The sequence below is a fragment of the Nansenia antarctica genome, assembly GCF_963989245.1.
Source record: "Nansenia antarctica genome assembly, contig: SCAFFOLD_404, whole genome shotgun sequence".
NCBI classification, from domain to species: Eukaryota; Metazoa; Chordata; class Actinopteri; order Argentiniformes; family Microstomatidae; genus Nansenia; species Nansenia antarctica.
This window is the reverse complement of record NW_027662976.1, coordinates 10,838-22,500: the sequence shown is the minus strand read 5'-3', so window position 1 is coordinate 22,500 and position 11,663 is coordinate 10,838. Positions and strand designations below refer to the sequence as shown.

General features: G+C 46.0%; 1 protein-coding gene across 1 annotated transcript in view; it reads right to left on the bottom strand.

The window, feature by feature from the left end:
• Window positions 1-9,599, bottom strand: part of LOC308175355 (nuclear receptor ROR-beta-like) — a 17,276-nt gene extending 7,677 nt beyond the window's left edge. The window contains exons 1-2 of the mRNA XM_080551033.1: window positions 9,321-9,599; window positions 729-814 (exon numbers count right to left, since the gene is read on the bottom strand). Coding sequence (XP_080407159.1) covers window positions 729-814; window positions 9,321-9,327 — 93 coding nt within the window. The 5' untranslated portion in view covers window positions 9,328-9,599. The remainder of the gene's footprint in view (window positions 1-728; window positions 815-9,320) is intronic.
• Window positions 9,600-11,663: the final 2,064 nt, after the last annotated feature.

Sequence of the window (11,663 nt, the reverse complement as noted above, 5' to 3'; positions counted from 1 at the left end):
CGGCATGGCCACCGATACGCACAAAAATGCTGGTATCGGTATCGGCGAGTACTAACAAAAAAACAAAAATCCGTTTTTTTTTTTTTTTTTTTTTAGTACTAAAGTTCTTTTGTTTGTAAATGTTCACTTGCTGTTGCACTACTACTACGACTGTTTTATATCTTAAATGGATATTGCACTGATTGGCATCTGTGAGAGCCACATTTCAGGTTTTATAAGGGGTTGATTTTCTTGTCACCATACCAGGTAGACAATAAAAAAAAGTTCTATAGTATTCACTCTCTGTTGGTATTTTTTCCTGTTTTACAAAGGTTTTGAGCAGTGCCAGACTAAGTGTTAGCAATAATTTTACATCGAGGTGAGTATGCGGCTCAAAAAACATGTTTTTTTGTTTTGTTTTTTCAAACGCTGTGGTATCGGATCGGTACTCGGTATCGGCAAGTACTGCACGGTCAGGTATCGGTATCGGTATCGGGATCAAAAAATGGTATCGGAACAACACTAAGCTTTACATTAGCTTATCCTGATGTGATTTTGAAAATGTAAGGATACTGAGTGGTAGAACGCACATATCTAGGAAAAGTCATGAAAGGAGGGTCCTGAAATTTGATCGAGTGCAAAGATATAACACTTTTCTTTACTCACAGGGGTCAATGACCCCTCATGGCTGATTAAGTGTTGATCGTATAAGTCTGCTTCGGATAAAAGCGTCCAGCGGTTGTTTTTACCTTGCAGCCTTCGCAGGTGATGACTCCGTAGTGGATCCCCGAGGACTTGTCCCCGCAGATCTTACAGGGGATCACCTCGATTTGAGCTGCCGGGAGAGAGAGAGAGAGAGAGAGAAGAGAGAGAGAGAGAGAGAGAGAGAGAGAGAGAGAGAGAGAGAGAGAGAGAGAGAGAGAGAGAGGGAGAGAGAGAGAGAGAGAGAGAAGAGAGAAGAGAGAAGAGGGAGAGAGAGTGAAGAGAGAGAGAGAGAGAGAAGAGGGAGAGAGAGAGAGAGAGAAGGGGGGAGAGGGAGAAGAGAGAAAGAGAAGAGAGAGAGAGAGAGAAGAGAGAGAGAGAGAGGAGAAGGCAGGTTAGATCGGGAGGTAAACAGGTGTGATGATGATGACACAGCAGAATAGACTATTTGTTGACATACGACGGAGCAGAGGAGCCTGGGAAGATATGACACGCTCACACACGCCCCCCCGCTCGACTGCTGACTAACACTCCACCACCGCCACCGCCGTCCAGGTAAACAGCCAAGTAAGGCTGATATCAAAAACAGAAGTGATTGCGTAACGTGTTGTAAGTGGTTGTGTAACATGTTGCTCACATACATACACACATACACACACACTGTCACTCACACACTCTCACATACACACACACTCACTCACACTCGCACTCTCTCACACTCTCACTCACACACTCTCTCACTCACACTCTCTCACCTCACACACTCACAGACTATCTCACTCTCACACTCACACACTCACACACTCTCTCACTCACACACTCTCTCACTCTCTCACTCTCTCACTCTCACACCTTTGGCCTTGACCCATACGGGGGGGGGGGGGAATCAGTAAATATTGACTTCGCAACCAACTGGCTTCTCGCTGGCAAGCGTCTGCGATTGCAACAGAACGGCCCAGTGGACAGCCTTCATATCATTTAATAACCATTACTACATCCTACGTTATGTAGCAACTCAACAAGGGTGGAAAAGTGTGTCTGTTATGCAACAAATGAAGAGCAGGAAAGAAGAAAACGTCTTGTACATGTTTGTGTTTTTTTGAAGGTCATTAAAGGTTATTATAATCCTATTCAGATAGATACAAAGTGAGACTTGTGCAGATCAGCCTAACTGTGTGTGTCCGTGGTACAGGGACAGAAATAGACAGACAGAGTCAGGTGTCTGACAAACCAGTCCATCCACACACAGCGCACACACACACACAGCACACACACAGAGTACACACACAGCAGTACACACACAGAGTACACACACAGAGCACACGCAAACAAAAAATGGGAGATGATAAATGGATTTTACATAAACAGCACATACATACATACACACACACACACACACACACACACACACACTCACACACTCACACACACACACACTCACACCAAACACACACCACACCACACACACCAAACACACACCACACCACACACACCAAACACACACCACACCACACACACACACCACACCACACCACACACACACACACCACACCGCACACACACCACACACACCACACACACACACACACACACACACCACACCACACACACCACACCACACCACACCACACCACACACACACACACACACACACACACACACACACACACATCACACCACACCACACCACACCACACACCACACCACACACCACACACCAAACACACACATACATACACCAGACCACACACAAGGAGTTAAAGGTTTTAACTGAGGCCAGCACCTGAACCAGAGCCATGTTTCCTACAGTTAAACAGGGTCAGACTGGCTCATCCAGCAGTTGTAATACCACCACACCGCACAGGGACAAAAACAACTTTCATTTATGGCTTTTGAAACGGTGCCACGAGATAGCTGTTGCTCAATCTGAACCTATCGAGCGCCAGGAAAACGGGTTACAAATCACTGTTACTGTTACAAATCACTGTTACTGATGTGGATTAATCTCCTGTGGCCCAAATATACGTGGAGAGACATTCGGAATCAGTGATTTAAACGCGTGGTTGCGGCCTTCCACATTACGTGGATTCTTTTGTTTTCCATACGACAAAAAAGATAAGTCTGCTAAGTCTATCGTCTAAAAAGTGTTGACTCAAAAACCATCACGACTGACTCCAGCAGCTGCAGGCATGCAATGGAAAAATCTCCCCCTCCCTCCCTCCTTCCCTCCTTCCCTCCCCCCTTCCTCTCTTTCTCTCCAACCCCCCCTCCTCCTCCGCCCTCCCTCACCTCTGGATTATATAACTCTCTGTCTGCGAGCATTCCACAAACGTTCTCTCCGTTCGGCGAGGGTCACTCTAGCCTTGGCCCCCGCCCCCTCCCCGCCTCTCCACGCTTTCCCATTGGCTGAGCGCCTACGGGGGCCCGCCCCGGGATTGGACAGAGAAGCGATCGCTCGAAGGCGTTAGCGTGTCAGTCCATGTGGACATTCTGTCCTACTGACACACTTTTTCACCGCTGGGAGGGGGTGAGAGGGGGGGGGGGGCGGGTGAGAGGGGGGGGCGGTAAAGCATGCTTTGTTTGAATAGGAGCTCTCAACTCTGTGTTTTTAAGGTGGAACCAGACTTGGACTTGATGTTCCCGTACAGTCCGGCCAACGTAATCCAGCGAATAATCAAGGTCCTGTTACCGTTCTCCAAACTTAACCTCCAGAGAAATCAAGTTGTCACGGTTTATGACGTCATGTCAGGCACATAGTGGACTGTTAGTGTTGAGGTGATGAAATGACGGAAAGCAAGGCGAATGAAGTGAAGTCACTTTGATGGATCGTGCTTTGTACTGTACTGTAAGTCCGATAAGTAGTGTGAACTTTCAGCTGAATGTCTGGTATGGCATATCTGGCTACTCTATCTCACTCTCTCTCTCTGACATTGAGCTTCAGCCTCAACGACCATCTATTTCCGTCCTCAGCAGTGAGGATAGTCACACCATGCCCAAGTGTGTCCAGTTTGCACAGCGAGGAGAGAGAGACCGATCCTTTATTCAGAAGTTTGTTCACGACAGCGGGGGGGATGTCAAATTCCACCCCGACCCTGCTGTTGACCTTTGACCCTGAGCCGACAAGACCAGGCCCCCCCTCTCCGATCACTTTGACCTATCGTTTCCTCGAGAGCCCGGTGATCCTGAGAGCCAATCCCCACGGAGTAGAAACTATAAACATCAGTCATATTTATAAACATCAGTCATATTTCCTCCAACTAAGACAAAGCAAAAGATTTGTAAAAAAAAAAAAAAGCAACAACCAAAAGATAAAGACTTAAACAGTAGGGTTTCTGATGGCAGAATGAGTGTCAGTATCATAGACAGAGTGAGGAGTGTAGCCAACGGATCATGTTTAAAATAACTTTACCTGCACCGCAGCCACCCTGAGGTAAACCCGCTGACAGAGAGAGTGCTCACTGCTTAGGGGCGCAACTGTGACTTCTGACACCCAGACATCACTCATTTCCATTTTACATTTAGCAGACGGCTTATTTCAAAGTGACTTACAATCAATACATTTGCCTAAGTAAGTGAATCATCTATCCCACCAGTCATAGCAGGAACAAGTAATATATGTTCAGGCCTGGGGCCATCGGCAACAGTCATGCTAGAAGAAGGAAGATATATATATATACTGTATATATTTTAGATGTCTCAGGAGAAACAGTACAGGGGGTAGTAGATGTCTCAGGAGGGACAGTACAGGGGGGTAGTAGATGTCTCAGGAGAAACAGTACAGGGGGTAGTAGATGTCTCAGGAGGGACAGTACAGGGGGGTAGTAGATGTCTCAGGAGGGACAGTACAGGGGGGTAGTAGATGTCTCAGGAGGGACAGTACAGGGGGGTAGTAGATGTCTCAGGAGGGACAGTACAGGGGGGTAGTAGATGTCTCAGGAGGGACAGTACAGGGGGGTAGTAGATGTCTCAGGAGGGACAGTACAGGGGGGTAGTAGATGTCTCAGGAGGGACAGTACAGGGGGGTAGTAGATGTCTCAGGAGGGACAGTACAGGGGGGTAGTAGATGTCTCAGGAGGAACAGTACAGGGGGGTAGTAGATGTCTCAGGAGGGACAGTACAGGGGGGTAGTAGATGTCTCAGGAGGGACAGTACAGGGGGGTAGTAGATGTCTCAGGAGGGACAGTACAGGGGGGTAGTAGATGTCTCAGGAGGGACAGTACAGGGGGGTAGTAGATGTCTCAGGAGGAACAGTACAGGGGGGTAGTAGATGTCTCAGGAGGGACAGTACAGGGGGGTAGTAGATGTCTCAGGAGGGACAGTACAGGGGGGTAGTAGATGTCTCAGGAGGGACAGTACAGGGGGGTAGTAGATGTCTCAGGAGGGACAGTACAGGGGGGTAGTAGATGTCTCAGGAGGGACAGTACAGGGGGGTAGTAGATGTCTCAGGAGGGACAGTACAGGGGGGTAGTAGATGTCTCAGGAGGGACAGTACAGGGGGGTAGTAGATGTCTCAGGAGGGACAGTACAGGGGGGTAGTGATTCTGCAGTTCTGACAGCCGTCACTCAAACTTAAATAGCAACACACCGGGTTCCAAAGAAAGACAGTTCCTGACCCTGCTCCATCTCAGCTGCAGGCTGATTCAATAGGAGAGATACACGGCTGGCTTTATGGCTCAAAACGGCTCGCCTCTCGTCCTGCTATCTAACGCGGAACACACCGTCAGCGATGTCACTGTTTCCCGCTCAATGTGCCAGGCAGCCAGCGAATCAGGACGCCACGTGTTACCCGCCACATCTCCAGTGCGCGCACACGCGTGTACACACGCACACACACACACGCACACACGCACACACGCACACACGCAAAAGGTCAGTACCTGTTGACTAAACATACACACTCTTGCCAGTTCCAACTGATCCACACATTCGGGGGGTGGGGTGGGGGGGGGGGGTATAGTTCATCCAGAGAGAGTGAGAGCAGTGCACCATGGCACCACGCCACAGACTTCAGGTGCGGGTGTGTTAAAACAGGAGCCTGAGAGCGCGCTGCTCCTCCTCGACGCCAAGGAGGCGTTTAACGACAGTTTCCGACATGGCGCGGCATGTTCCTCCCTCAGCAGGCGGTGAGATGGGAGGGGTCCAGACCGACCTGGGTTCTACCCAGAAGCAGGTGTCTCCTCGTATAGCTCGTTGTGACACGCCGAACTTTAATCCCTCGAGGAGCGCTCGGCCTCGTCGACCTCAGAAAAAACCAGTACGTGACCGAGAGTTAATCATTTCAAGTCGGCGAAGAAACCATTTGGGTCTAGGCACATCTCTCCCTGTCGGGAGTCTGAGATGGATGTGTTTAGCGGGCCAAGTGGATTAGTGGTAGTTGGACTCGATCCCACCTGGGAACGCCACCACTAGCGTGCCCCCTTGAGTAAGGCACTCAGCCCCTTAAGTGACTCCAGGGGGAGACTGGTCCTTGTTATCTCGCGATCGTAAGTCGCTTCGGATAAAAGTGTCTGGCTAAACGGTTCATTTTCTTTTTAAACGCGCTCGTAGCTGTTAGGACATGCCGACCCTTGATCCCTCGAGGCCCCTCGTTGGCCTCACAAAACCGTCAGGAGTGTTAATCATTTCAGTCAGGAAACCATTTTCGGGGGCCTATGTGCATCTACCCAGAGTCGGAAAAAAACGGCTCAGTTTCACTGCCTCCTTTTCTCCCTTGTTCGGCAACGATGGAAGAGAAGAGAGAGAGAGAGAGAGGCCACATGACCAGTTAGGCCACATGCAGGCCCCCTGGGGTCCAACTCCCAGAGGCCACATGGTGTGTATGACAGGATGTCAAGGGACACACTAGGACTAACACTCCACCCTCCTGGGTGCAGCTCTCTCCGACCAGGGAAGAAGCCCTATGGAGCACGCAGTGTCGGTCACTGCTACCCTCAACGAGCAGTAAAATGATACTGATACTGTGATACTGTGCTGTAGGCCTACACCCCCCCCCCCCACACACACACACACACACACACGCACGCAACCGTCTCTGGTGTGCCCTAGCACGCACATACCACTACCCGCAGGGGCCCAATATAAGGGGCGTTCCTACACTTGGTAAGGAGGGTGTGAGAGGGTGTGAGAGTTCGAAAGCGATATGTCTCGACTGGGGTGTTATGGACTTGTGACAACTGGTTAATACGTTACGATTATACAACACTTCACACCGTGACGAATAACAGGACTGCAAGTGAGTCACGGCGGCACACCGAAAAAGAGGAATCGAGAAACGCAATAAAATACGGGAACAAAGAAATCAGGACGTCGGGAGGGCTAAAATAATATTTTGAATATGATAGATTCATAGTGCTAATTATTTATTTGAACACTCGAGTAAGAAATAGCCTAGGCTGTCGTGGCTAAAGATTATCACTCCCCATAATGAACAAAAGCAGAAGAGTCTAGCAGATAAGGAGCAACTGCTGCTGTTCTGAAGCTATCTTTGGAAGTCAGCAAACGAGAGTCTTTGTTAATGTCTTTGTTAGTGTATTTTCAGTCCAGTGAACGGAGAGGCCTCAGAGTGTTTACATGTGGATATCCTGCCAGAAGAGAACCTCCCTCAGCCACAATCTCCCCTCTGGATCTCTTCCTCCCCACCACCCTCTCTCTCTCTCTCTCTCTCTCTCTCTCTCTCTCTCTCTCTCTCTCTCTCTAACCCTCACAACTAAATATCCCCTATCCCTCCATCAAAGGCCTGAATATCACCCTATACCTCTTCCCCTGAAATACAACATCATTGTCAACAACAATAACAAGGAGACATGTTTTGAGGAGGCACAAACCCGAGCCTAATCTTACGTTTTGCAAGTATAGACTAGTGAAGCAACAGAATAATTGCAACAGAGCTTTGCTGAAGTGAACTGTCGAAAGTTTCTGTCTGGATTTAACTGGCTTTGCCTGGCTTTTAAATCACACGTGTCATCTAATGTCAGAATTATCCGGATTCTTGTTTGCGATCCAGAATCTGATACAACTGGCACATTTGGAGTAGTAGGCTGTTGGGGAAATCGACCGGCTTGATGTGACCTTGAATAGCAAAAGAATATCCGGATCATTCTTATCCAGATTAAACGCTTTGAAATAATGGACCATGGTGGCCAAATTGAAGATCAAATTCATCAGACAGCTTCCGGAATGCCTATCTTTTTAATATTGTATTATTTTCTAAATGTATCTTTTAATGTTAGTTGATGAATCTATATTTATATATATTGTAGATATTTGTATTTGTATTTACTTGTTTAAATCTTACAGTAATTCTTATATTATTTTGTTAATCTTTGTTCTACCCCTTGGATTGTATGGTTTATTCTTGTTTTATTATGTGATTTATATTATTGCTATTGTGTGTTTTATTGATTATTATTGTTCTATTATTGTTTTTATGCTGTGTGGATATGTTGTGTGGATATGTTAAAGCACTTTTAGCTGCAACGTTTGCAGGAAAAGTGCTAAACAAATAAAGGTTATTATTATGAAGGTTATTATGACATTATTCTTATTATTATTACAACAAGGGTGCAGTTGGGTGAAACCAACGTGGTGCACATCCTCGCCCTTCCCCCATCTCTCCCTCCCTCCCTCCCCTCCACAATGGCCGGTGACATAACCAGGTCAGTGGAACAGCAAGGCCAAGTGTCTCCCCCTCCGCGGTCTCCCACAGTCCGCCATCATATCAACACTCCGAAAATACGAGATTAATTTAATTCCCACACAACATTAAAGTCTTAACCAAGAATGGATTCATTCATTAGGGATTAAGGCCCAAAAAAAAAAAAACTAAAACTATGAATCCAATTAAACTATGATTAAGCATAGCTTTAAAATATAATATAATAAGTCTTTGAATCTTTTATTTGTATGTAGGATAAAATAAATAGCCTACGTTACGAATGATTTGCAACTCGTGGGAAGGCGGGAAATTTGAGCATTAAAAAAAAAGAGAAAAATTCAATGCAATGTTTTGATTACATAATAATATGTTGGATGTGTAGTACTCCTCTCCACCACTAGGCTCCTCGCTTCTTCACTTATTGCATAACCGTCCATACTCACCCCTAGGAGTCCCAGGTGGAATAAACTAAGCGATTATGCAATTCTTCTCCAAATACGAAACGCATCTAACTATCTCCTGAGTCTAGGTTAAGGCAACATTTATGAACTAACATAATCCATTATGTTTTAACTACACACATGTTCAATAAAACATTAATTTAACATAAAACATCAATAATTCCAACATTATACATCTCTGTCCAGCGCCACAAAAACTCGCCCATGCATGAGTCAAACTTGACGGTGACAATGACATGTGTACAAAAACATCCAGCCAAACCAGTCATGAAGGATTAACGCGATACGCACTTGGAAAAAGAATCTGCTCTGGAGTGTGCAAGCCTCTTTACATGGGTCCATCTACATAGATCTGACAACCACTGATCTATGATTATAATCATAATAATCATCATAATAATAACCTTTATTGACTATGGCATTGTTTACAACCAATATACATTCAAATGTGTGACATTGTACCAGGTGGTCATTCGAAAAAAGAATAGCACGAATATTATCTTTAGAATAATGCACTTACTTACCTCTCATGTTGAAGGTTTATCTTGACAAGATCCAAAAACTCGCCGACATGTGGGGGAAAACTCAACACGAATATGTCTCGAGATGTTTTAGGCCAGCATAAAAACCCACCACTCTAAATAGATTATTCCTTGCAGCTCTATATATAAAAAAAATCCTTCACCGTTCGACAAAGTCTGGCGTCGGGAAAATCAAAGCAAAGAAATGCGTCGATGCAGCTTGCATGTTATCTTAACGCCTCGTCGCACTGTTTCTACAACTTGTGACAGTCTGTCTGCTCCCACGGTGCTGTGGTTCAGCTGGGCTTGCAGGAGTTGCAACAGTCAATCCTCGAACCCCAAGCTTCTCTCGTGCTTTCCTCTCGTCTACCCTGCTAACCTACTTCTCTCTCTCTCTCTCTCTCTCTCTCTCTCTCTCTCTCTCTCTCTCTCTCTCTCTCTCTCTCTCTCTCTCTCTCTCTCTCTCTCTCTCTCTCTCTCTCTCTCTCTCTCTCTCTCTCTCTCTCTCTCTCTCTCTCTCTCTCTCTCTCTCTCTCTCTCTCTCTCTCTCTCTCTCTCTCTCTCTCTCTCTCTCTCTCACATGATCTCACTCCCACAGCTCCTCTCCCAGACCTCGGCCGCGCGCACACGCGCGCTCTCGCGGGAGCGGATTTAAGGAGGATCGGTGAGAGAAGAGTGTGCACAGTACACTCTTGTATAGCACTTTTCCTGCAAATGTTGCAGCTCAAAGTGCTTTAATCACGAGATAATCATTATTGAATCATTTAGTCATTTAAAGGCAATATTAAAAAGATGGGTTTTTAGTCTTGACTTGAACATATTTGCTGAGGTTGCATTGCATCCCTAATGTAAACTGGCAGTGCATTCCACAATTTGGGTGCAAAAAATGAGAATGCAGCCTTACCAAATCTCTTCACACAGAGAAAGCCAGCGTCAGAAGACCTGAGAGCTCTATTGGGCTGATATGCTAACCCCATACCCCCCTGTTTACAAACAAACAAAACACTTTGCATGGATATCATGGAATAGCAATGATTTCTTATGAAGCAATACACTGGAATGAGATAAACTAGTGTGTGTGTGTGTGTGTGTGTGTGTGTGTGTGTGTGTGTGTGTGTGTGAGTGTGTGTGTGTGTGTGTGTGTGTGTGTGTGTGTGTGTGTGTGTGTGTGTGTGTGTGTGTGTGTGTGTGTGTGTGTGTGTGTGTGTGTGTGTGTGTGTGGGGAGGGTATGACTGTGTGGGGATTTGGTCTTGGTGATGCAAGTCTTTGGCAGCAAGGTCATTGATATGATGTGTTTTTGACATTGTGCTTGGGTAAACCCTGAATGCTTAATCATTGGTGATTATCAGCAAATTGTAATATCTAAAGTGCTGACACAAACTGCAAACTCTCTGTCTGTAACTGGACCTGAGCCAAATATAGAGACCACAGCTAGTGGGGACCAGCATAGAACCTGGGTCAATAGGTCAGTATATTTAGGACCAGCCAGTCAGCTGACCAGGGTCAGGTAGCTGGGTTGTCAGGATAATCAGCCACTTTTGGGAGATGGGGACTTCTCGTCAACAACCCTACCTAGACTCAACGGAGCCCTGTCTTTGGGAATGATTTGCATGACAAACAGCTGGCTGCTTGATCAGCAACTTTTGCCTATATCAAGCCGCTGCAAAGTGTCATTAGGTGTGTGCCTCTCACCGTTGCTTGCCGTGTGTTGAGAGAGGTTGACCCAGCGCTGTAATGGAATAAACCTATCTTAATTGTCTACCTCGAGCATTAATTAATTATCATAAGGAAGCAACACATCTCGGCCTGCCGCCCTTCATCTGACATTCATCTTATCAATTGGCGTTTAACGAACAGGATCCTAGATTCAGCGAGACAGGTAAGGCAGATAAACCAGTGTGGTTGTGTGCTTAACCTGAATTGTTGTTCTAGAGGGAAAAACCTGTAAATTTTTTCCTTGAATGAAGGAAAGGGGATGAATTTGATGATGGGGGGGCCAATGACTGAATTTGACTAAATATTGAAGGTTGAGTATTGATGTGAACATGAAGGTCATTGATCCACATAGGATAATGCGTTATAAAGGACAGAGCTGCTAGGTGTCACTCTGGAGGAGATTAATACTGATACTGGATATTGATTAATTCATAGAAGAATTGATTAAACGGAATTGGGCATTCCGTGGGTTTTTATTTATGTTTTTATCTGTAAGGTACAGACATGTGTTTATCTGTATGGTACAGAAATATGGTATTGTGTTATAGCACAGGATTTGAAACTATGAAGTAGAATGTTGATTAAGATGGTTAAATGAATAAGGTATTGACACGCAAGTGGTTATGGTA